Consider the following 27,726-nt stretch of genomic DNA (forward strand, 5'->3'; position numbering starts at 1 on the left):
TCAAAGACCTCAGGGTGAGACTTTCCTGTTAGCCTGTTGTTTACCTCTGGGACATAATGGCATGGTTCTCTGTACAGATCTCTGACAGATGTGGACCCTCTTTTTATATGATTTGATTCAAAAGACAGTATTGTGAGCTGAGGCCAGTTTGAATTTACATGCTCATTCTTCCAGAGAGAGCGAGAGAGAGATGTATCTGAGGTCTTTACAGTTGGGTTGGAGTTGCAGGTATACAAACACTAAGGTCATTGTACAGCACGGTATGTAGTTTTATATTGTAATAATCATTTCAGATAACTATGACTTCATTTTAGCTGAAGTTAAAAGACAAATGGCACAATTCCCCACACAACTGCACAAAGTACTGTACATGCATTCCATTTTACAGAAGATAGTGACTTGGAACAACAGAACAGGTGAGATGAGGTTAGTTATACTGTATGTGTGCTACTGCAGTACAGAGATTCGACATGGAGGCACAAATACATACAGGTATCACAAGACAATGAATGAAGCAATTATACCGTAGTTACCGTAGTCTTGACAGTTAGTATGCCAATATGCCACATACAAGCGTATAGAACACAGTGCCACAGGATATACTGTGAGTATCATATTTTTACTTAGCCCTAATAAATATAAGGGTAAATACTGTACATCAAACAAACAATGGAACAAGACACAGCAGTAGTGAGGAGGTGCTTACCATGCATATTGTATACTGTAACTGAGGTTGCACAGCTCGTAGCCACGATCCATTAACCCTTTTTTATTTTATTTTACAGCACATCTCGTAGCCAACCTTTTTTCTTTTATTTGTAACTAATGTTTCGACACAATATAGGTCTTCTTCAGGGTGTGAAGAAGTGCTATATTTTTCATTGCATTGTTTTAGTAAGTAATATCAATGCTTGTGCCATCAATATATGTAATTCATTGTATTTGTAACTACATGTTACATTCTTTTTTAGACTGTTTCTTGCCCTCAATAGCCTTCAGCACAGGGGTCCACTTCGATGAACTCTGTCCCCGTAATTGACTTTGTCTAAGTTCTGTCCACTTGCTACCTTTGACATCTGTGGGGCCGTCGTACTCGTCTACCTCTGATGATATCTCCATCTTCTGGATGATCAGCTTAAGGAGATTGTGCTGTTTCTCGATCACGCTGGACATCTCCTTCAGTCTGGAAAAGAGAATGTAAGACAGAATGTATGCCACTGAACATTAGCCGTGCATAGCCAGCCTTCATCTGCCTTTGCAATGTATATTGCCCCAGACAGATTAAGTCCCCTCTCAATTGTGGGAGGACTTCACGGCTGAAATGGTGATGAGCCAAGCAGATTAGTCAGGAACCAGGCTATAACCAACCAGGGCCCAGTATGTAAATATGGGGCAGGACATTGCAGAAAAAAAAATCTAACACTGAGAGGTACGAGATAATAATAATATCATTATCGCTACGCGAAGCTAGCTGAACATAATATTCAGTCATTTCTCAAGTCTTACCCAGGCGGTGGTGAGTAAGGGCAAAACGGCCATACATGTGAATATGGTGAATTTGGCTCAGATCCTGACTTTGATTCATATCCTGGCCTGGGTAGTATTTGTATCCCCTTCATTCTTTTTGTATAGTCCTGGTGTGTTGTATTGGATATTGTTTATAATATGGACGAGTAAGACGCGCAAACGCGGGAAGCGAACGCAGCTCGTACATATTTGGGTTTTGGACATATAGCTGCTTTGGGGACTCCTTATATGGTGCCCCTTTTGTGCCCATATATGGAGCTGAGTGGACCTGGCCCCTTTTGTGCCCATATATGGAGCTGAGTGATTGCTGATGGCAACACACTCCATATTTGGATAGCGGGACAGACACACAGACAGACAGACAGACACACAGACAGACAGACATGATCTGCTAGGTCTCATAGTAAGTGCTCACTGCATTCGCAATTACAATAATATGCTTATTTCATTTTATGTGAGCCTGGTAATAAAACAGGCTCTTGGCGTGCTTGCTTTGTATCCACTAGACTAGAGGCTGCTCACACACATAAGAAACCAGTAAGACGCGCAAACGCGGGAAGCGAACGCAGCTGAGACCCTGCAGATCATGTCTGTCTGTCTGTGTGTCTGTCCCGCTGTTACTGTATATGTGGACCTGGCCCCTTTTGTGCCCATATATGGAGCTGAGTGGACCTGGCCCCTTTTGTGCCCATATATGGAGCTGAGTGATTGCTGATGCAACACACTCCATATTTGGATAGCGGGACAGACAGACAGACAGACAGACAGACAGACACACAGACAGACAGACATGATCTGCTAGGTCTCATAGTAAGTGCTCAATGCATTCGCAAACACTGTTTGTCCATCCGTCAGGTTATTAGTATATCAAATGTGTATTTCAAAGTTACCAGTGTTCTATCATTTAGCCCCAAGTTTGTTTACCTGTATTTTTGCTTTTGGAGTTCCTTTTCCATTGGAGTGGTGGCCTGTGAACTGATCTGTATACGAGGTGCTTCGTTTATGTCATCAAACAAGTACGTGAATAGCCTGTAATGGATCTGTATTCATAATAAGATTAGAAGTGAAACAACAATTAACTGTTTACTAAATTAGAGTCAAATGCTGAACCCAAATGAGTATTAAAGATACATCATACTTTATTTTTCAGCATCAGTTTTCTGTTGCAAAACACATCGAGTCTGTGCATACAGTAAGTAGCCTACCTTAGAACACTTGCGGTTGGGGTAGACGATGACGGATTCTTTGTCCACTCGTTTTATCAACCAATAAGGCAGTTTTTCTTCCAGGCTGGTGTGGAGCTCAATCTGAAGAGAGCAAGAGAATTTCTTATTCAAAGTTATAGGTACATTTGGAGAACAAACAAACTTGTACAAATTAGTACTATGTTGTTACAAGGACTGAGGATAAATATTTGGTGTCTATATCAAACTATGCAGTATCACCATCTGCTTTGTTTCTCAATGTGTGATTTAGCCTCTCTCTCTCTCTCTCTCTCTCTCTCTGAGATAATTAATATTTCAAAACTATAATAACTCTGCTCTGCATGCCATTGGTTCAAACTTTGGTATGGGTGGGTGTAAGGAGCAACATGGCTGCTAGAGCCCGCTAGCAGTCTTGTTTAATGAGAAATGAGGTATTCTATGGACACAACATTGGGCAAATGGTGCTTTAAAAAAATACCTCTAATCAAATTTCAGACAGTTAATTTGCCACATACCCACCTGCATGGCAATTCTTTTCAGGGCTGCATTTCTTTGTACTTCAGCAATGTCTCCAACTGCCAAACCAATCTGCAACATAGCCAAAGTGACAATAAAAGCATACATTTTCACTGTGTTCACTGCAAGTGTAAAGTACCATTGACACCCCTCTTTCTGTAAAAGTGTAGGCATCAACAATGAATCAGTTGATTCAAAGCACTGAAATAACGTCCTTTCCTAATATGCCTCATTGAAATGACATTAAATGTGCATTTAGAAAACCATATGGTAGAACTATAGAATGAAGACATGCTTACCATTAGGTTCATCAGCAATATTGGCATGATAAAAATGAAGTTCACAAGAAGCAGATATGTCACTGGAGCAAATGCAAGCTCATTGGTGATATAATCATCTAGGAAGTTGCTTTGGTAGTTCAGTTCCCCGACCATCATCACAAAGGTTTGCATCACTGAGAGAGCCAAAGTCGAAAATTCCCTCTGCCATGATAAAATAGTTAATTAATAGGTTATTAATTTCTTAACAAAACAATTTATTACAGTCATACATTTAAACAATGCAGTTGTCAAATTCCAAAGAGCCATAACAATAATATACACACACACACACACACACACACACACACACACACACACACACACACACACACACACACACACACACACACACACACACACACACACACACACACACACACACACACACTGAGAATTCTTGGAATTCTTAATACCCCCTTGTAATTGAATAATCAATTACCTAAAAACATATACATGCTGCCTGTTGTCTGCCATTATTCAAGTGTTTGTGTCTGGTCATGAAGCCTCTTGGTATTACTCCAAGGTCATTTTTCATGCAACAGCGATCACAACTGAGACAAGATTTGTCACAAAAAAAGATAAGTCATGTCGAGGTAATTACCCCGGTTTACCCCCTTGCCCGGCCTTTCCTTCTCCAGTCCCTGGACTGTCCTTGAACCTTGACCTAGCTGTGGCGAGACAACTAACGAGAAGCTCACTTGTGGTCTGGACTATACGTGAACAAGGCAAACTGTACTAAAGAGAAAGGTCATATGGATGTCTCAGACGTTTTATACCCACCCAGAACGAAAGCTAACTATTGCTGTTGGTATACGAACAGAATCTGCTTGGATTTTCATCTCTTACCTGTTTGAGCATCAGTGCATAGAAAAGCAAACCATAGGCTAACGTCAGGAGTCCTAACAGTAGTAAAATGCGTAACATTGTCTTCATGATCTCGAAGAGCATCACTACGTAAATCCCTGAATGTTCAAACCTGTGGAAATAGTAGAGAATGTTAGTAGCCTATAACAATCTTAACAAAGGAATCATGTCAGTTCATGGACCTGTTTCATGCATGGCAGTAAGAATCATAAAATTTGATTATGTGCATTTAGGTGTTGCTGTACATACTAAACATACAGTACAGAATTTATACAAAAGAGTACTGTATACTGATAAGCTACTGTAATTTCATGGAATTTACCTCCGGAAATAAAAGAGAAAGCCAAACCAGTACAGGAATACTGCCACTGCCCCAACTTGCCAGTGAATGGAACCTTCAAGGTTTAAGAAGAGTGGAATGACGAAGCAAAGCGATCCGATAGCTGTACCCCAGTCCATTTCGTTGCTAGGATCCTTTAAGTAATTCCAACGCTTTTACATGGATGGGTGGGTTACATGGGTTTTTACAGAAAAAGAAAATAGACACAATAAGGGTCCTGACATCAGCACTATTTATTAGACTGTTGCTGCCTTTCTAGTAAATAGTAGCCTACTCAATAGGCCACGTCTCTAACACAGGGGTTCTCAACGTTTATGGCTGGGGACCCCCGGAAATGCTTTGGCCATGTCTTGCGACCCCTGCCCCGCTCCCCTCCCCACCACCAATACAAACTGACTGCAAAAATAACCTTAATAATAGAGAAAATATATCATAAATTAATACTTAAACCAGATATAATCATTAAGGAACTATGTACTATGTAAACTCTTAATTTCCAGCCATTCAGTTGAAAAAAAAAATATATATATTTGTTTTCTTATCCATTTGGGGACCCCCCAAAATAATTTGGCGACCCCCCGAGGGGTCGCGACCCATGGGTTGAGAACCCCTGCTCTAACACAATTTCTTTGCCTTTAGTATCAGGTATAAGGTAATAGTATGTACTTTTCTCTCAAAGTTCCAGCAGGGCCAAGCAAGGCAATGCCAAATGGTGATAAAAAAAAGTTCCCAGGATCAGTAAAACATTATTACAAAGACCCAGACCTCAGAGTGGGTACTTTAGGTTTTATTACTGGGCGGCCAATCTTAGAATTTTGCAACATTGGCTGATGTTGGAGAAATCACCTTTACGTGATTGGACTGAAATGAAATCTTAGTTGACTGCTCTTATTCATACCCCCATTCGTTTTTCTCTTACCTCCTATTCTAAGAATATTATTGTCAAATCCACACAAAAAATGTGGAATCAATTCAGGCGCCACTTTGGTCTCTTCTTCGCCCCAATAGCAGCAAACCCTTTATTCCATCCATCTTTGAGTGATAATGCCTTCTCTTTATGGTCATCACTTGGTATTACGAATCTCAGGGATCTGTATATTGGCAATGTATTTGCCTCCTTTCAACGGCTATCTGAAAAATATTCCCTTTCAAATCAACATTTCTTTCGATATCTTCAGATTCGCAGATGATGTTTGGGAAGATATTTTACATCTTGTCCACTCTTCTTCCATTTGTGCAAAATTATCCATCGTGTACATTTCACTAAAGTTAGGTTATCCAAAATATATGGTGATATTGATCCCCTGTGTGATAGGTGTCGCTCGGCCCCTGCCACGTATATACATATGTTTTGGTCATGCACTTCTTTACGTAGATATTGGACTGAGATCTTTGACACTGTGTCAAGGAGTGTTGGGATACCGTTTGAACCAAATGTAATGACGGCTATTTTTGGAATTTCTCTGCCAAAATACAAAGCTCATTTGGTGGCCTTTACCACTCTCTTAGCTAGGCGTCTAATTCTGATGAAATGGAAGTTCTCTGCTCCCCCAACCCATCTTCACTGGATTAGAGATGTACTCCACTTTCTTAAATTAGAAAAAATTAGATCCAAATTTGAAGACACATGGTGTTGGATAAATTATCTGTTTACAAACAAATGCCCAGTGGTCAATGTCCCATATCCTCCTGAACTTTGGCCCAGGCTGTGTCATTAATATTTTGTCATTTTGCCCTTTTTATCATTTTACTCATAGCCATACTGCCTGTTTACACAGCGTTGTTCATCTTATCATGAACAGGCAGGCAATTCAATTCAGTGATAGAAATTAACAACAAAAGCAAATTAACACCCATTTAGGCCTGACGTCGAAATAAATAAAATGTTCGCTCTGAAAGAATATATATTCAAAGATTTGTGCCGCATTTTTACGATTTTTCAAAAATAGCAGACCTACAAGCCACCGAGTGGCACGCTATGAGCTTGTAGATCTGCTATTTTTCAATAGCTAAAGTACAACATAATGCTTAGATAAAACACTAAAAGGGGTTCCCGCCCAGAATGGGTTAAACCCTGCTGTGCCAAACACGAGAACACGAGATTTGATAAGAGTATTAATCCAGAAATAATAATATAATTTTTACCGTATTTTAGCTTCCCATCGCTAGGCAATGCTTGCTTCCATGGTGTGATGTCATCGAAATCCAAAAACTCAGTGCACACAAAAAAATGGTCCCGAAATCCGAAATTAATCTGTGACATTTTACCGATTCCGACCTGTTCCGAAAACATTTTCAAATTGTTAAACCAAAACCGATTCAGACTTCCGTGATATAAAGTAGGGTTTTCCCCATCGGATTGGGTGATCGGAAATCCGCTCCGATCTCATGATTTTCAAAAGATCGTAATCGGGGAGAAAAGATTGGATTTTTAATTGTCTAATCTCAAAGAAAGATGTATAACCAATGAGATTTTGTAAAAACTATGTTGTGTTTATCCTAGTTGTTTTCCTTCTGGTCCCAGTCAGAGATCATCAAACTAAGGGCCGATTCATACTCCTATTTTACCGCTGTTTCGGCGCTGTAGTGCCGAAATGATTTCGGCTCGTCAGAAATTTTCAGTAACATGAGTATGAATCGGCCCAAAGACTCGTGAAAGGCATGAAAGACACCTATGATGAAAACAAAGGAAATGCAATCCCTGCAACACAACAGACTACACTAGAGTGACACACATTAGGATATTTGATATGGCATTAGTGTTATATTAAAAATATAAAGATCGGAATGGGAAAGATCGGTAATGGTATGTCTCAAAATCAAATGATCGAAATCGGATCGGGAGCAAAAAAAACGTGATCAGGACATCCCTAATATAAAGTATGATTGCACACCAGTGTTTTCATTCAAATCAGTGCAAGGCATACCAGGACGGGGCTTGCCTTGCGCTGCTGATCCTAAACCAGCATAATGATTGACAGACCCGAGATCTGCGGGGGATACGGACGATTCCGACCCTGCCCAAGTGATTACGATAAAACACGGCTCCGAACCGTGCGGGTCTCGGGTCCACTCGGGTATTTTAAGTGTCGGGGGACCCGGTGAAGAGCTCTAGTGCACACATGCACACGATCTTTAGTGGCTTAGGGCTCAGATTGAGGTAAAGGACAATGTTAGGAGCTTAATTAAACATGAATCCGACCTCCCGGTTAGCATTTTAGCATTTCTATCGCTAGATCACGGCCGCGACTCTGGCTCGAACATGGCCGATTACTACTTCCTTCACAGGGGCAAATCGCAGGGTCTTCTTCATAGCCTTTTCTGTGCATTCCAGGCACTGGTGGCGGAATGTAACCGTAAAATCCATATATAATTACTTTTTACTAGTCTTTTAAAAGTGGACACTGAAGTAGTCTGTCTAATTTCCAGCGGTAGTTGGTTCCACAGACATATAGAGCCCTTCATGCTTTCTTGGGGCTTTACTGTACAGCCAGGGCCATAGTTTGAGATGCAGCTTTAGGGGAAATGTTGGCAGTTACAACAACATCAACAACAACAAACTTACCTGTTGAAATATCTGGATCACTTCCTTCCCCATGGCAAAGATGTTCATGACCAGCACCAGCACCATAGAGATGGACAACAATGGGTCTTGCTGTTGAGTGAAGAAAGAAATGTCTCACACCCACACACGGTGCAAAAGGATAAAAGAAAGCAACTATTAAAACTATAAAAAAATCACAATCCAGGTCAGAAACCACATAAAATGTATTTTGCCTACAGCCATTTTGAAATGGCTGATGGTTGGGAAGGGGGTTGGGGGATTATAGTCAAAACTATAATATATTATAATATTTTTGGAAAATGTGACAGATTCTTCATCAAAATGGACTTAATATGCTGGGCTATGGGGCTGAGTAAGCCATTAAAGATAACAGGACGTAAAATGGTCTAGACAAAGGCAAGCAGATCTGACCAACAACAAGGCCACATAAATCACTGGCTATTTCTAGCCTATAGACACATACAGCAAGTGAAAGACATTTGAATACAATGTTTGATCGTTACAACTTACATGAATGAATATTAGATTAGTTGCTACTGTGTACTCAGTAGGATGACATCCCCTCTGTTATACTGTATATATTCCACTTATCTGGGGTGTCCATATATATATATGGATATTCTTCATGTAGTCATTAAAGTTGCCCCAATAAGCAATTACAGCCTTTTGGACTCAAGAAACATTTTAGCCTTTGCCAACATAGATTTTCTTTAATTTATTCTTTTTTGTAATGAAATAACATTATGCCCTCAACTACAGAAGCATTTTAAGCACAAACTTGGCTCACTGCGGAGTGTGTGCCTGAAGTAAGAGAGCTTCTTCTCTTTTCTATACATTATACATTAACACCATCTCCAGCCGTACCTCAGTAAAGCGTATGGGCACCATGATGACCGTTGGGGTGCCTGTGTCGGTCATGTTCAACGTGGGCTTCAGGTTCACTATAAGATATGTAAGGGGCAGCAGCCCTAACAGGTAAACCAACATGTTGAGCACATGAGCCATGCTCCCATAGGCCAACCTGTACATGTGAAAAGAATAGAAAAGGCACATACAGCAGCAGTATAGCAATATAGCAACTACAGAGATGTGGAAGGACTTTCAGAGTTAACAACAAGGGATCGGTGGTGCTGTAGATTATTATTATGTGTTGCAACATGTTAGAATAATAAGAATAATCTTAGGTGTTATAGTGTGCTGAATACCAACCACTTCATTTCCAGGTATTTGTGGCAAACAGGGTGGGTGAGAAGCTCTATGCGTTTATACTGCACCATTAGCTGTGGAGAAGGATTTGAGTGAGTATTCCAGGGGAATATTGGGGAACAACATGCAGACAGACATTCAGCAAGAAATAACTTTTTACATCTGATTGTGCTTAACAATCTAATGCCACTTTGTAAAAAAGTGGATGCAAGTTTGACAGCTGGAGGGCTGGATGCTGAATATCAGTCAGCCATGGATTTAGCCATGGTTCACATGACGCTCGTCCTTCACGAGTGTCATGGCAGAGCGGTCTGTTTTGCGGGCCACGGATGTTACAAATTTGATCAGGTGGGTATTAGCACCTGTGCCTTCTGTATCGTTCAATAAAATCTGATCGGTGGCCATTTTTTCAAAAAGTTTTAATGTATCAGAGTGCAATACACCTCCCAACCGGGTTGCGTTTAGTTGAATGCATGAAAAAACTGAGAAAATGGCTGGCGATCAGATTAAACTGCCTTCCGTATTGACCAATACGGAAGGCACGGTTGACAATACCTGCCCGAGCAAAATTGTAACATGCGTGGTCCTGGGGTGAGCACTTTATATTTTAAATCAGAACATTTATGTAGACGTTAATGTTGTAAATGTATAGCAAGGTGTGCAAAACATGGTGAAGTTGCTTCATGACTGTCAGGTCATGTTCCAGGACTAGTGTTCATTGTGCATTCTAACACAGTTAAATTGAGTTAAAATAGAGAGGACCGCTTACATTCAGTGCCTTTAGTGGCTGGACCCACAGAGTTTTGTCTATTTTTGAATGCTTCTTCAGTGCAACAGGCGCCTGGAGCCAACCGAAGTTGTATTCGATCTACACCACAGAAATAAACATATTTTTGTTTTGCAGTTTCTGCATGCGTTACAACTCTGATATCAAGAAAATGTGATGATGGGAATGCTTTGTTTTGATTATGTACATTGTGCTCAGGGCTGCTGGAATCGTCACCGGACTCAATCATACAGCGGTCCAAGAGGTACTATGTGAGAAATGGCAGATACATTTAGGTTTAGACCAGCGGTTCCCAAACCTTTTTGGCCATGCACCCCCTGTTACCTCCCGACCTAGCGGTCGCGGAGGCAACCCCCCCACATGGAAATATAAATTGCATAAGTAGACATATATTTCCTATATATTATACACACATATATGAACCTGAATATGGCATAATATATGCAGCATAATGGACCCAACTGCCAGGCCATGCAGCTTATGTCTATTTCTCAGGGGCGCCAGCCCCTCCTATGCCCAGCTTTGTGGGTCTGTGTGAACACAAACATTGGCTGATGATTTCATTGGCTGAGCAGAATGTGATGTATGATGATGTAAGTATGATAATAAGAGCGTCCCTCACTTCACAGAGGTGTGATTTTATCTTACCTTGAACGTCTCAGGCAGAAACTCAATCATGTCCTCTATTGGACATCGCCTGGCAGAGGCATGGTTGAATGTTCTCATGGCATCAGTTAATCTGTAAACACAGATATGTAGTAAACAACACATGACATATTGAGCATGTAGACATGAGATGAACTGATTACTACAATGTTTGTTTACTTCCTAATTTGGGTATTATTTTTGTAGGGACTACTTGTAGGGATACTCAGTAGACTGCCTTAAAAACTTGCCTAATTCCAAGCCTCTCCCATCTCAGAGGAGAAAAACCTCTGAGAAACATTAGGCAGGCAGATATCCTAATAGATGTTTAACCTTGGGACAAAGTCAAGGTCACACTTTGATTCTGAAGATTTTCATTAAACTAGTAGGGATGATCAGTACTGCTCTGGAGTGAGGATTTGGCTTGGGTTCGAAAATGTCAAATATCATGGCCATGGTCAGTCAACATGACATGGAACAAAATATGTTGGTATGGGCAACATACATTACTGCACATTAGTTCAATGTATTATTTAACAACTCAGAGACAGTTGCATACATACCTGTGGCTGTCGATCAAAGCAATGACCACATCCGTTTTCCCGTTTCTCACTGCGTCATGTAGAAAAGAAGCGGAGTTCTTATTTAACAGAAACTCCGCCCCCCGGGTCAGCATGAGCTTCACCACAGAAACGTGTCCTTCTCTGGCTGCGAGGTGGAGTGCTGTGTTCTGGTGTGACAACACATACAGTAAGGCCATACTTATGTATGTGCAGTTTGCTGTACAGTATGTAGTACATGTATACGTCTATAAATTGGACTTGGAATTACTAGTCAAATGTACTGCCAAACACACACACACACACACACACACACACACACACACATATATATATATATATATATATATATATATATATATATATATATATATATATATATAAGAGAGAGATAGACAGACAGATCTGTTTTTTTGGGTTTTAAACAAAACTCCCTCCCATGTGAGTTCATTATTCATGAACAACATACATGCAATGCATAAATACCCCTCATTTCCCACCCGTCCACGCGCTCACCCTCCCACTCTTCGGCAAAATAGATTTAGGCAAAGAGAGTTTTGTCTAGAGAGAGCACAATAAAGCAGCGGTTCTAGTATAGAGCCCTGGGGGACACTGGTCAACTAGACGTATAGTGGTCAATATATATTGGACTTGAACAGTGTTAAATGATTTCCAGACCCCATCCTCCTCCTGTTGGTCCAGTAACTTCACGTTGGCTGACAGGAGAATGTTCATTGTCTGTGTGAATCCCTCTGAGGAAGCGTGATGCAGACATGTCCAGCCCTTGTAATCACTGCATACAAGAGACATATATCCTACTTACTGTGCCATGAAAACCGTATGTATGAAAACCTATATGGGGTGCATACTTAGTTTAGACTAGTCATTGGTTAGACATGGGTTAAGGTTAGGTTTAGGTGTGCTGCCCCGTGGGAGGTTAGGTTTAGGGTGAGGGTTTGAGATAGGTTCTAGTTGTAGGACTAATGACTGGTCTAACCAATGACTAGTCTAAACCAAAAACTGTCTAAACTAAGTACTGCACGCAACCTATATATGCCATTAAAAGAAAAGCTATGTGTATAGTTTGTAAGTCCTTCGGCACTGCATGTAGGCTGTGCCAAGGAGTAGCCCAATTGTTAATTAGCTGAATTAATTGATTTAAATCAATGATTAAAAAAACTATTTTCAAAAATAGCACAATGGACTTCTACCAGCTCACAACACGATTTTTGCATGATACTGTATGAAATAGGATAGGTCATACTGTTTAATTAATCAGACTAATCAATTCAGTTCATTTTGATTAATCGAGAAACATGTTAAACGTGCTTCTCGATTACCGGTAATCAAAAAACGAATTGATAGAATACCGGTAATTGCTAAAACATAATGACTGTAGCCCCACCAATGTGCACAGCAGCGAGTGAAGGTGCTGCGAGTGTGTTTATACATATATCTGTGCGTGGTTACCAAAGAAACAGGGCCCCCTTTCGTAGAAGCAGTTCCACCACCTTGGTGTGTCCTCCTCCCGAGGCCAGGTGTAGTGGAGTTAGTCCACGCTTGTCCCCTTCGTTCAACAGACGAGAGTCTGTCATGGTCTCCAATAACCGGTGGCAGGTGTTGATGCGCCCATATCTGAGAGAGAAGCGGCCATGCAGCCACAATAAGGCCATAAGAATGAGCTTTATTGTGTTCATCACACGTTTACAGGTGTACCCAAGTGAGTGAAAATCAAGTGAGTGAAAGTCCTTTTTTCAAGAAAGGGGAAGAAGAATAGAGAGAAAGGCAAGGGAAACGGAGTACACAAGGTGCATTGGTAGAGACAGTAACAGTAATGGGACATACGTATGCCCTAATGCAAATAGTCTCGTGTAGACATTCTTAGATAGAGAGAGAGAGGGTATGCGCATGCACACAGTGAGCGGCAAATCGACAAATCGAGTGTCGTTTAACCCATTCTGACCTGAGATCAGATTCATACGAGGTTTCCACGGGACACACACTGGTCTGATTAACCCATTCTGACCTGAGATCAGATTCTAAAAATGTCAGTCGTTCTTCGAATTTTTCAAAAATAGCAGACCTACAAGCTCGTATCGCGCCACTCGGTGGCGCGATATGAGCTTGTAGATCTGCTATTTTTCAATAGCTAAAGCATAACATGATGCCAACACCAAAATGGGTGCCCGGTCAGAATGGGTTAAAGTCGCTTCATGCAATCAGATAGGACTTTTCTGTTTGGATGTATAGGCTGTCAAGGCCAGAAAGTAGTTTTTTGCCACTAGGCGTTCCTGCATAACTTCCAGGTATGATGATGATGTCACGCACATATATGTATAGTGGAAATTGTGGAACATAAGGATGTTGTCCACATATGGAAAGTAATCCACATGGAAAATCATGCTACATAAGCAAAATTATTCCAGTATAAAGAAATTTAGCTGCACCAAATTGTAAAAAATGTGATCAGATTATTCTTCTTTTTTTTTCTCTGCATACTTTTTGTATGAAAAGATGATGAGTGGGTTTGTTGGGCAGAGAGTTGGAAGGGCAGAGTTGAATTGATCTACTAAGTATACTTCCTTATTCGTCCTTGCAAGAGGACCGAACCATGATGTAAGAATATCGATGTTATATTACAGCAGCCAGAGCCTTCTCATTGCCCCCTCGCTCCAATTCAGCCATCCAGTCATCCACACCATCCATGCTTAATGTGCACTTATTTCATTCTGGTAACCATTTCATTATACAGGATGTGCCTGATGATTAAATTCTATGGGAAATGCACTATATTGCAGTTGAATTATTGATTGGATGGTTGTTTTGGTCTTGTCATATAAGCAATTCGTCCTGAAATGGCTTTTGTGTATAACAATGACGAGACAACATTTTAAGATAGTTTCTCAGGCTCATTCTTCATTGTCTATATAATAATATATAAATAACTAGATCGTAGCTCAAAGAATTTGGAAAGGAAATTCGATTAAATATTTTTTTATACTCTAGCACTGAGATCAATCAGAGTAAAACATTTGGTGTATATGTTTGGGTGTATGTAGACAATAAATGCAAAGTTTATAGACTGAATCCATCGTCGAAGAGATTAACGTAATGTAGCGTGTAGCACCCATACGGCCAATGTTAACCACTGGGCTACTTCTAGTTTACAAGTGGCATAGTGCATTATTCTCCTCAAGAATAGTTCCTGAAACAGCAGGACCTTGATCTAGGAATGACCTACATTTTCTGTAGAAGGGTTTCCTTCTGAAGCAGTTACAGCACGGGATTTGTAAAAGGAGAAAACGGCATTGAGATGGTACTCCATTATACATTGTGGTAAGTGCACATAAAAGAGATTAAATTAGAGAAACATAGCTGAGGATGCATGTAGTTCAAGTGACTGCAGTGCACAGATAATCCGACAAACTTCAGTTTGATTTGGTTTGGAGGCATGGAAATTGGGGTGGATATCCAACTCACTGGGCTGCAAAGTGGAGGGCAGACTTCTGGTCCTTGGACTTGTGTGCGAGGCAATCTTGTCCTGAGAGGCCCAGCATGTTCTTCACTGACTCATGGACCCCCAGTCTGCAGGCGTAGTGCAGGGGAGTGCAGCCTTCGTTATCCTCGCTGCATAGTAGCTCTTTCACACACTTACGCTAAAGGGATATATACATTGTAAGAACACCGATTTATATCTTTTAAATAAAATAAAACATTTCACCATTTACGGGAATACGGGCAGCTCACAACTATGCCACTCCACCGATCCGACCAATATGCCCATTATGGAGATCTGTCAGTCCCTTTTATGCTCATATATGGAGATCGCTGATGTCATAACATAAGTATATGCCCATAAATGGGCATGCCCACCTTTGTTCTAATATAAGGATCTGACCGATTAGTTTGTGCCTGATGCCATGAGCACTCATTAAGGTTAGACAACAAAACACTCCATATTTGGTTGTAGGTAGCTGCATTGAGACCCGCCCACCGGCCGGCCGGCCCTCCCTTAGGACTGACTACATGGCTACTAGAGACCGCATCAGCCTATTTGTATTAACCGCACCATCCGCCAACCGCGGTTACCCGTGGCAACCGCGACTAAATCCACCATCCGCAGGTCTCTACTCAGGACACCACAATGGAAATATATGAGGGCATAACTCATAACCCAACTCGCCCGTTATCCAACAGCATTAATGATATCATTTTATGTATATTAACCGCACCATCCTCCAACCACGGTTACCCGCGGCGTCGGCGGCTAAACCCGCCATTCGCAGGTCTCTAATGGCTACCAACTCTGGTGGCTAAGTGGCTCTCACATCTAGAGTTCGGGCCACTACGCTGCCCTCACCTATGTCGCACCGACGATCTAAAGTACAATAGGCCTATGTCTGAGTTGGCACCCCTTTTGTGCCAATATATGGAGATCTCTGTATCTGTTTGTCTACCTGAGTCCCTTTACCTCCATATGGAGATACCTGATGTCATTAGTATATATGCCCATTCCCTGTATAATCGAACACCATGCGAGCATATTGGTTGATAGTTGATATCCAAACGACTCTGCTCACCCCCTCACCTTACTGATGCATGCACAATTTTGAATATGACGATATCAGGTTTGTTTTTGGTTATGACAGTTCAGATTTCAAGTATTTAATTCAGTCTGACCAGAAGCATGGATAAAACATATCAGCATAAAAGCAGATCAGGCATGGTTTCTCCCCTATCCCCCCCAGCAAATCGAACCCTGCATATAGGTAATCATCAGCTCTGGTCATGTGTTTGTTCACAAGGGATGCGTGTGTAACCTACGTATGCCACCAGGCTTTAGGTAGGCTACACAGGTGCGTTCCTGTACTGAACAACATAGGTGTGTGCCTGTCGAAGCCAAACTAAGTGTATTACTTTTCACTCTCGTAATAGTATCAAACCACTGAGTCAGTTGAGAATGTTGAGAGCCTCATCTCATTCTTGTCTCATACTACGAGGATAATAATTTGACATCGTTATACTGTAGCTTTCAGCTAAATGTCTGCATGTTTTGAATAACTATCATTTGGCTCAGTGAGTGCGTAATGAACTTCTCCAGCTGGCCTTGAACCAATGTAGAAAAGTCTCAGGGCAAATTGTTGAATAAATTAATATAGAATACACTCAATCTCCATGAACACAAGGCTTCAATGATAGAAAATAAGTAATTTTTTGGGTGAACTGCTCTTTAAGTGGTTGAGGATACCTGTAGGACCTCCTCTGTTATATTTTTTAGACCCTTGGGTTGCAGGATGGCAAGGTGAAGAAAGTTACACCCAGCTCTGTCTTTCACATTCACGTTCGCCCCTGAAAGACAAAAATACATGATGTGGGCACAGGCATGCAAAGCAGAAAGCAGCCAACCGGAATTATTAAGTGACCTTTAAGTCAGTGTTTCCCAAACAGCAGGTCGGAACCCATTTTTGGATCACAGACCCATTCTTATGGGTCACGACGAGTAAATATCCCTTTTTCGTTTCCTGTTTTTCTTTTTCAAGTTTCAAAACATAATAAATCATTTAAAAACAAAAAAAAGCAAAAATCGAAGAAATGCCATAAATGTAGAAGTTATTTTTACTAGAATGAAAATAGCTAATCTACATTGGTTAACTATCGGCTATTTCCATCAATAGTTTCACTATAGTTTGAGTCACCGGGAGACCAGAGATTTTGGGAACCACTGCTGTAACTGTGCATGGGACCATAATATTCAAACACACCCAGCCCTATAAGTATGACACAGGAGCGATTCAATTGCTGGTGGTGTAGGCTACTGTAATACTGTACTGTAAGCTTACCTTTTGATAGTAACAGTGCAACAGTTTTCCACGAACCACAGTTAGTAGCCAGCAGAAGGGGACAGTGGCCCTTACAATCAATGCTGTTAATGTCTCCACCCTAAACAAGGAATACGTACATAAATATGGAGATTCAGTCAAGCTCTTCCAGTTACTCAACATGCCTTGCTCTCTGAAGATACAATTACATTAGTAGCACCTGTGATCCGTCCAGCAATTAAGATTTCTGACGAATACTAATAGAAGAATAAGAAGAAGCACCATTCCTGCATAGATTCTCGTTATGAGGAAGAGTGTTGTGCAATGTCTGATGAGTTCTCTCTGCCACTTACATTGGCTCATGTGGCAAACCCATTATGGCAGACCTTCCATTCACTTGCAATGACTGCAGTTCCCTTTATGCTGTCGTCCTCACTTTTCTGTCCTCACTTTTGTGTCCTTGCTTTTGGTCACTATTCAAATTATTAGTTAAGATTATTTTAAACATTTAATTTTGTTTTACAGGCAGCTAAACACATGATTATAGGCTTTGGACCTGTGCATAACAGAGTTTCTACTGTGTTGTACACAAGGGAGAAGACTGCAATTCAGTTGGCAACTACTAAATACCTCCGGTTGAAGCTGTTAGAGAGACGGCTGTCGTCCTATACTGTAGTTTGCTTCCTGAATTTTGATCATATGAATATCATTATCAACATTCTTTGGCTCTGTAGGTGCTGTAGGCTAGTGCAGTGCACTACTCGTCCTTTGTGTATGAGACAGCAGCCAGTCGAATAACAATGAGATTGTTTACTGTATGTTCAAGTCTCATGTGCATGGAGTATGATGGTATATTGCCCAAAAGCAGAAATGGTGGACTGAGAAATGCAAGAAAATTAATCAAATGGACAGCTCTGAGTCTGCACACTCTCAAAAAAGGCTTTAGAAACAAAGGGTCTCAATTAGAACCTTATTAAGCTACTACAGTAAGAGTTTAGTAAGATATTCCTCTGGTCTTGTGTGACTTTATATCATTATGTTCAGGATATCAGAACAACCTTAGGAATCTCCTTGGTGCATCAAAACATTGTCTGTGTGCGTAGCCTAATGACGACGTTGTGGCTGTAAGCTCGATGCTGTCTCTGTTGACTGAGAAATGGTGCAATATGACTACTGTTGTGTGAAGAAATTCATTTCTTGAGCTTTATGCCTAGCTTTCCAGGTTTGTGTAAACACAAACATTGGCTTGTGATTGGCTGATCATCCCATAGCGATGATTTGATATAAGTATATTGAAGATAAATAAAATAAAATAAAAGTGATGGCAGAAAAGTGAAGACGCCAAAAGTGTTTGGCCGGAATGAATTTTGTGATGATTTGATTGGCTGAGCATGGAATGTGATGTATGATGATATGTACACTGTAGGATGGTAAGAGAGCCCCTAACTTCACACAAGTGTGATTTTATTTTCTCTGAGACCTATTTAGTTTCTCTCAGACAAGTCTTCAACAAGTCACTCTCCAGAAGCATGCCAGCATGTCCAAAACTGTTACTTTTCAGGATAAAAACAAGTAAAAAATTGCATCGCAACTTTTTGCGTGACACTGTAGTAGAGTAGAGTAGAGAACGGAAAAAAAACATAACGAGTTAAAATATGGAGATGAGAGGTGTCTGACCGACAACAGTGAATGTTATGTGTGGTGCAAAACCTTAATTACTGTACAGGAGACAATTTGACATCCTCTTCATGTGTACAATGACTTGTCATGCCCACAATTCATTTGCATTAGTCTGTGCACCAAATTTTACTTTGTCTCACCTTTAACGTGTGTGTGTGTGTGTGTGTGTGTGTGTGTGTGTGTGTGTGTGTGTGTGTGTGTGTGTGTGTGTGTGTGTGTGTGTGTGTGTGCGCGTGTGTGTGTTATATTTACCATAGAAATTAGGTTCTCTGCCAATTCAGCATGGTCAAAGATAGCAGCCCTGGAGAAGTAAACACAATCTGTTGTAAAGCAGCTTGTCTTCATTGTTCTTCTGTGGTATACAGCCAGAGTTGGATGTAACACATTGTGTATTAAAGGACGACTTCACCCATTTTAAACCTATCTTCATATAATTGTCCGCAGTAATGCTCATTATAATATGGTACCATTTTTGTCTACTCCGTCTGTGTCTCAGAGGAGTGCCGTGCACATTTCAGAAACGTGCCTACCATTGACATCAGCGATGGGGAATCCAAGCTAGTAGAACGGTGGCTTTCTATTTCTGCTATAATAGAAGACATTGTTCTTGATAAAAATAAAAATTGTAATATATTGTTTTAATAGCCAAAGCATGACATGCTGTAATACGTATACTGGACACAAGCAAAACGGTTTGATTCTATGCTTTGACTTTCATGAATTAATTATTGCTATTGCAATGACATTTCTCATTCGGAGAGAGACTTAAGGGGTGGAAAGGGCAATTTCCATGGTTGAGGACTTGAGGGGTATACGTGACGTACGTCTTCCAAGAGCTGATTACCCAGAAATAGCCTAACCACAGTCAACCATGCAAAATCCTAACTCTATGAAAGCTGGAACAGTAAGGGTGTAGTATATGACTAAGGGAAAGATCGAGGGAGCATGGGTTTTAACTATCGCCTACATAAACCTTAATTGATGCTGTGAGAAAGAGTAAGATTCCACGTAAGATTTGACAAATCAAATTACCTTTTTTAACTAATGTTTTGAAGTTTGTCATGATGAAACGTGGGGTGTTTTATTATCCAAGCAAAAAACCATACATTGTTTTAGCTCAGTCCAGTCATAACAAAAGAGCAGCTGCAAACCATGGAAACATGTTTTATTTCCAATTGCTATTCTTAAAGGACAACTTTAGTTTTTAGGTTGAAAGTAAAAGATTGCTTTCTTTTGTTTTAGCGATTTTTTACATTTTACGGCTATTTCTTTATCATTCTTTTGAGTGGTGCAACCATAGGGTGCAGCCACTCCAATGCCCAGCAATGTCTGTCTGTATGTACACTATGTATGTTTAGGGTACCAACAGGTGACAAAGTGGCTCTGTTGAGCTTCACACTGTGCACAGGTGCATGATGGGAAGCTGAGTTTTTAGCAGCCATTACGTGATTTTGGGTGTGACAGTACAGTACAGTGACAGTACAATAGAGTACAGTAGAGGGACCCCCTGGGGACCCCCACACGGTAACTCTGTCATTTCTCAACCATTTCGGACGTGGGGCGGCTCGCCGGACCGGGCTGGCTCTCTGGGCACGTTCCTGGGGTCTGGATTTCCGGGGACCCCCACGTGGTATAGCTCTGTCATTTCTCGACTGTTTTGGATGCGGGCGGCTCGCCAGAACCGTCCGGCACAAATGGCGTGTTCCTGTTCCTCACAGGTGTGATTTTTTCTATAGTCCTACTACTGATCACGGGATCTATTGAATGTGAAGGAGGATGTAATAACTAGGGGGCTCCCATACTAGTGTCAGGCTCAATCGTCAGTTTGTCACCTCGATCCGCCTTCACATTCAATAGATCCCGTTATCCTTTGTGGCCAGATGTAATTTCCTGGGGTCTAGTAGGACTATAGAGTTTGAATGTAGATGTAAAAATTAAATCAAGATCAATTTCCCAATTCCTTGTATGATCACATATTTCCATTCCTCTCTGCCAATACAGGATGATGTAGGGTGGAGAGGATATATACGTTGTAAGAGCCACTTTATGAGGTCATGTCATGATGACCTTAATTGCTTTGATGTTGATTGCCTTTCTATGCAACAGTGTGATCACTTAATTAGTGCAGCAGAGAACTCTTTTTACTGCCTTGCTTAGATTGGTCAGTCTTGATTGAATGCTTGTGATTGGTGCTCCTTTTCTTTGATGTCTAAGTTACCCTCCTGTCCTCCTGTTTGAGCTTGTCAGAAGCTGTGAAGTTGCAGTAGAGAGAGCACATATTATTTCTACCACAGTAACCACTCTCATGTTATCTCACCATGTAACTTTATTGAGACATTTTGTACCACTTGTATTTTTTGCCTTTACTTCACTAAAGTGTTACAACGGATACCACGTGCGTCAGAATATTTGTGCTCACAGCTTTTGAAGGGAATATATTTTGAAAACTGAACAGAAAATATACGCCTCTATATTTAGTAGAAATAATCGCTCTTTGGATCGCCTGAAGATTTAAGGACATTATGGACATTGTTGGATTCCAGGATAATTACCAGCCAATTTTTGGATATCGTTGGGAGGAATTCTTCAACACAACTCAGTGGAACAATGACACTCATTTGGATGGAAAACAACTTCAAAGGTAAAGAAGAAAAGAACAGATTCTCAGCTGTTAAATCCTACAGCCTCTGAGGTTAATTGACCCAAGCTACCCAGTGACTTTATTCATTTCTCTGTGTAAAACAAGTGGCTATTGAAGACTCTGCGTGTTCAGAAATTGTTATGCATGTTGTCTGAAGAGAAGAAGTAAATACTTTTTATTCTTTTGCATACAATTTACGCACTGTTTTTCTGACAAGATGGCTGAAGACAAAGAGAAATATGACATGGAAATGGAATCTAAAAGAATGAGTAAACCAACTGAGAAAGCTTTGGAGGATAAACTGCATAGGCTTATTGGAGATAGAAGAGGAAAATTAGCCCAAATAACCACAAAAACGAAGGAAGTTGAAAGTCTGATGAGTGATACGGCCAATCTGCACACAGTGCAAAGCATTGTGAACTTTGATGTCAATACTCTTGTTGCTGAGTTTGAAGAGCTCACTAGGCAGATAGGAGATATTCTGCCTGAGGAAGAAAGAGATGCTGATATAAGAAACTGGTTTGAACCTAAGATGCTGAATATAACTCAGTTTAAAGACACAGCTAGGCAATGGATGGATGCTTTGCATGTAAGCGAGTCAGATCAGGAGCATCCAGCACTTGATGAGGAAGTGGAGGATGATATAAGACCTGATGATAGTGCATCGCAAGTTTATTCAAAGGTTTCAGTTGCTGAACGGAGTGAACGCACATCTGTCATATCCACTCGGTCATCAGTTCGAGCTGCTAAAGAAGCAAAGCTAGCTGCATTGGTTGAACGTGCCTCAGCTTTAGAGGAGAAACAGAAGCTGGAATTGGACGTAGCACGTCTGAAAGCCCAGCTAGACAAGCTGAACTTGTATACAGAGATCGCTGAACAAAGAGCTGAAGTGAGAGTACTGAGTCAGTATGAAGAAAGGGATGGCATGAACAGTTATGTCCACTCACATGTGGCAGGAAGAGCCCAAGCAAAGGAAGAAAATAAAATGTATGATCGCTCACATGTGTCAAGCAAAGCTCGAATAAAAAAAGAGACAATAAGCCATCCAATCACTAACACAGCTGTAACTAGAAGCAAGGTCACAACCAAGTTACCACAAGTTACAGAGACACAACATGTGAGGCCAAGGCACACAGACATCAATGACAGGCAACAGCTTGATAGAAGAAATGATGGCATTCTTCATGTAATGGAGAAGCAGAATGCAATCACTGAACTGCTAGTTAAGCAGCAGTCCATGGCCCAGCTTCCAGTTAAAGAGATTGCAGTGTTTAAAGGTAATCCACTTACATATAGATCGTTTATCAGAGCTTTCAAACAAGCAATTGAACAGAGAACTGATGATGACCAGGACAAGTTATATTACTTGCAACAGTACACTGCAGGAGAACCACAAGACCTTGTGCGTAGTTGCGAACACATGCCACCGCACAGAGGATTCAAGGAAGCAAAACGACTGCTTGAGAGACATTACGGAGATGAGTTGATGATTGCTAGTGCTTACATTGACAAAGCTCTGAATTGGCCACAAATAAAATCCGAAGATGGAAAAGCACTGAACACGTATGCTATATTCCTGACTGGCTGTCGTAACACAATGGAAGATGTGGCATTTATGGAGGAAATGGATAATCCCACAAATATGAGGATGTTGGTATCCAAATTGCCATACAAAATGAGGGAAAGATGGCGTGACACAGCATTCCAAGTCATGGAAAGAAGAGGACACAGAGCAAAATTTGCTGATCTTGTAAACTACATTGAGCGTCAAGCTAAAGTAGCAATGGATCCACTCTTTGGAGACCTCCAAGACAGTCGCACATCTACAGCAGCGAAAAGCCAGGAAAGGGGAAAACCTGACAATAGTGGAGCAAATAGAAGCAGCTTTGCTACCAATGTGTCTGTAGAACAGAAAAAGCCAGATGCAACAGTTAAGCATACTAATCCAACTAAAGCAGCCAACGCCTTCGAGACCCCATGTATTTTCTGTCAGGAGAATCACACATTGGAATCATGCAGACAAATTAAAGGGCTAGCACACGAAGATCGTGTTGAATTCGTAAAGACAAGAGGCCTTTGTTTTGGATGTTTAACGCAAGGGCACCTCAGTAAAACTTGCATGAAGAGGATGGAATGCAAACAGTGCTCAGGTAGACACCCAGACATTCTTCATCAAGAGAAGGAAGCCATTAAAACAAATGTGTCAACAAGTAATGACAGCACTTTGAGCGAAGACATCACAGGCACTCAAAGATCTGTTCCACAAGAAATAGTTGGCTACACCGGGGGCGGAGAGACCAATTGTATGCTATCAATTGTGCCAGTGAAAGTCAAGTCCCGTAGCAGTGGAAGGTCTGTAAACACATACGCTTTTATGGACCCTGGCAGTACAGCGACGTTCTGCACAGAGGAGCTCAGAAAGAAGCTGGACTTAAAAGGAAATCTGACTCAGATCCTATTGAGCACAATGGGCCAAGATAAACCAGATGGACCGAAGCTGGTTAACAGTTACAAGATTTCTGACCTGGAGGTGTGTGGTTTGGAGGAGAGTACGTTTCTTCAGTTACCTAAAGTCTACACACACGATAGCATCCCGGTTCAGAAAGAGAACATACCCAGTCAACATCACCTGCGAAAATGGCCTTACCTGAATGAAGTATGCCTACCACACATTGACGCAGATGTGGGCCTTCTCATAGGAGCCGACAATTCAAAGGCAATGGAGCCGTGGCACATAATTAATAGTCGAGAAGAAGGACCCTATGCTGTTAAGACTGTACTTGGCTGGATGGTGTGTGGACCTGCAAAGAACAAAAACGAACATTCCAAAAATACGACAGATCACTACAACATCAACCGTATCTCAGTGTTGGAAGTAGAACAGTTATTGGTGCAGCAGTATTACAAAGACTTTCCAGAACGTCATTATGATGACAAGGAAGAGATGTCTCAGGAAGACAAAAAGTTTATGCTGTCAGTGCAAGAGACCACAGAATGTGTGGATGGACATTACTGTGTTGGACTTCCGCTGAGGAACAAAGAAGCTAAAATGCCAAACAACCACTGTGTGGCAGAACAGCGAGCTACTAGCTTGAAGAACAAACTGAGAAGGAATGCAGTGTTTCCTGATGACTACAAAGGCTTAGGAATGAACGCCAAGAGCTTGATGGAAAGTGAAACATGGTTGAACGGGCCACAGTTTCTGTTGCAGCCAGAAAGTGAATGGCCACAGAGACCAGACAACGTGACTCAAAACCTGCAAAACGACCCAGAGGTCAAGAACGTCACAGTGAATACTATCACAGCTGAAGAAAAGCCTGACTCTGAAAGAAAAGAGTTACAAAGCTCAATACTTCAGTTGGAAAAGGATCCAGAGAAACAGAAGGTGCTTATCGAACAGCACATGGAAAAGTACAAATCTACTTTGGAAAAGAGAACACTTACCTTGGAACAGTTGATAGATGCAGAAGCAGAAATCATCCGATACAGTCAAGGTCAAAGCTTTCCTGAAGAGCTGAAGGCTCTCTGCAGTAATCTGTCAATCAAAGGAAACAGTCCGTTGTACAAGCTGGACCCCACTTTACAAGATGGCATGTTGAGAGTTGGAGGACGGCTGAACAGATCCGCTCTGCCAGAGGAGGCAAAGCATCCAGCGATCATCTCAAAGCACTCCAGAGTTGCCACTCTCATCTTGCAAGATGTTCACGAAAGAATTGGACATTGCGGACGCAACTACATGTTGTCGCCGCTGAGACAAAGACTTTGGATCCCTCAGAAGTGGACAAAGCTGAAAAGAAACTTCATGACTGGAGATGTAGTGCTCGTGGTTGACAATTCAGCCCCACGAAACACCTGGACAATGGGAAGAATTATCCAAACCATACCTGACTCCAGCGGAACGGTGCGCAAAGTGAAGCTGCAAACGAAAACCAGCACGCTGGAGAGGCCGATACAGAAGCTGTGCTTGCTGCAAGAAGCAGTGTGAAGACGAAGACAAATGAGTATTAGAATAGAATTGTTTATTGCATGCTTATTAGATTTATGTTACCTGGCTCTTAGTATTTTTTGTGAATTTGATAATTGCTTAAGTATTGCGTAACCAATTAGGGGCGGATAATGTAAGAGCCACTTTATGAGGTCATGTCATGATGACCTTAATTGCTTTGATGTTGATTGCCTTTCTATGCAACAGTGTGATCACTTAATTAGTGCAGCAGAGAACTCTTTTTACTGCCTTGCTTAGATTGGTCAGTCTTGATTGAATGCTTGTGATTGGTGCTCCTTTTCTTTGATGTCTAAGTTACCCTCCTGTCCTCCTGTTTGAGCTTGTCAGAAGCTGTGAAGTTGCAGTAGAGAGAGCACATATTATTTCTACCACAGTAACCACTCTCATGTTATCTCACCATGTAACTTTATTGAGACATTTTGTACCACTTGTATTTTTTGCCTTTACTTCACTAAAGTGTTACAACGGATACCACGTGCGTCAGAATATTTGTGCTCACAGCTTTTGAAGGGAATATATTTTGAAAACTGAACAGAAAATATACGCCTCTATATACGTGTACCTTTATTATCACTGCAAATTAAAAGCAGTCACCTAGTCCAGCCCCAGGGTTTTACAGCATAATTTAGTAATTCTCTTTTATGCGGGTGTTATGATGTTGATATTAGGTGGGTGTATTGACTAAGGTCCGCACAGCGAGAGCTACAGTGGAGCTAATGACCAAGGATTTGTCACTAAACCCCCAAAGTAAACCCATTGTGAAGAGCCAAGGGCAGCCTTAATGACAGTGGGAGACTGTGGATAAGTGTACTGTAATGTGTTATTGAATAAGTGCTAACAACCGATACTCTGGGACTCCACATAACCACAAAAATAATGTCCAAAGGCTAACGTACATTTACAGTCATTATTACAAGTTCTGTACTTCTGTCAGCAGTCAGCGGCAGTTATTGAAGGACTGATAATGGAAGATACAGTAGGGTGATGTATATACATTATGTGTGAATGAATGCATATAGTTCCTGACTCAAAGAATTTATGAAAGAAATAACTTATACAAGGACGGACGATGGGAGGAATTTATGGATGAATAGCCAACCTATGCAGTGGAGTCTGACAAGCCCCATCGCGTATGTTGATGATGTCTTCTAATGGGCTGTAGGAGGACAGCATCAGTTGAACTGCCTCTGTTGCACCCTGGGTACAGGCGAAATGAAGGGCTGTGGACCTGTCAACCTGGATATCAAATAATAACAAACAAGGTCATTTAAAGCCTTATCCATACTTCATCACACAACCTTTTTCAATGCGACACTGTCATGCAACAGAGCATAAACTTGTCTTAACACTCCAATTGCCCAGGGTTATTTAATCCATTAAATCATAGCGCCTGACATCGATGACGTCCCACTGTTACGCAACATCAAATGTTGCGCAACAGGCGCTCCCAGATTGTGCAGGATTGATGCGATCGGTTGTGATATCAATAACCTCTTTTTGATAAAGCTTCGTCCTGGGCGCTGGGTGTTACTAATTAAAGGACGGTGAACTTCGTCCACAAAAATGCCACGCACGCACGCACAGACAGACAGACAGACAGACAGACAGACAGACACATCCTGTGTAACATGAGAGGCTGAGCACTGTCTCCCAAGTCATCTCTGCAGTGGAGATGGGTCAGAAATGTAACATGAGATAACTAGCACTGGCAGGAATAGCTCAGTGATTGCTTCACTCAGCTCCACAATGTAAGTGGAGGTCATTTTTATCCATTTAACCATCTCAATCTATTACTACAGTCATGAGTCATGACTACTGTGTAGAAATCACATCCAGCCCAGAGTAAAACATGAGCTCTCAGATGGGCGCGATGAGCCTGACACACAATGAGTGAGATTGTATTCACCCAGCAAATTATGCTTTACAGGTGCAGCCGGATGATTCTAGCAAGCATGTGTTGATGGAATAATCATCAGGTACTAATAACTTAAGTCATGTGAACAACACAGATATGTCAGATTTATTTTTTATCTTCCATTGGCTAA

At 41.3% G+C, this 27,726-nt stretch overlaps 1 protein-coding gene across 1 annotated transcript in view; it reads right to left on the bottom strand.

Moving 5' to 3' along the window:
- Nucleotides 1-948: 948 nt before the first annotated feature.
- trpa1b (transient receptor potential cation channel, subfamily A, member 1b) overlaps nt 949-27,726 on the bottom strand; it is a gene marked incomplete at both ends in the record, with an annotated part of 32,813 nt that continues 6,035 nt past the window's right edge. Inside the window, 21 exons of the mRNA XM_080793318.1 lie at nt 949-1,183; nt 2,452-2,567; nt 2,733-2,834; nt 3,252-3,320; nt 3,548-3,730; nt 4,415-4,544; nt 4,755-4,924; nt 8,338-8,427; nt 9,202-9,358; nt 9,547-9,617; nt 10,313-10,411; nt 10,518-10,577; nt 10,979-11,069; nt 11,539-11,705; nt 12,214-12,328; nt 13,006-13,170; nt 15,016-15,191; nt 16,784-16,884; nt 17,376-17,475; nt 19,287-19,335; nt 26,781-26,917. Of these exons, the coding sequence (XP_080649444.1) occupies nt 949-1,183; nt 2,452-2,567; nt 2,733-2,834; nt 3,252-3,320; nt 3,548-3,730; nt 4,415-4,544; nt 4,755-4,924; nt 8,338-8,427; nt 9,202-9,358; nt 9,547-9,617; nt 10,313-10,411; nt 10,518-10,577; nt 10,979-11,069; nt 11,539-11,705; nt 12,214-12,328; nt 13,006-13,170; nt 15,016-15,191; nt 16,784-16,884; nt 17,376-17,475; nt 19,287-19,335; nt 26,781-26,917 (2,583 nt within the window). The remainder of the gene's footprint in view (nt 1,184-2,451; nt 2,568-2,732; nt 2,835-3,251; nt 3,321-3,547; nt 3,731-4,414; nt 4,545-4,754; nt 4,925-8,337; nt 8,428-9,201; nt 9,359-9,546; nt 9,618-10,312; nt 10,412-10,517; nt 10,578-10,978; nt 11,070-11,538; nt 11,706-12,213; nt 12,329-13,005; nt 13,171-15,015; nt 15,192-16,783; nt 16,885-17,375; nt 17,476-19,286; nt 19,336-26,780; nt 26,918-27,726) is intronic.

This window comes from Protomyctophum bolini (assembly GCF_963924005.1).
Source record: "Protomyctophum bolini genome assembly, chromosome: 21".
NCBI classification, from domain to species: Eukaryota; Metazoa; Chordata; class Actinopteri; order Myctophiformes; family Myctophidae; genus Protomyctophum; species Protomyctophum bolini.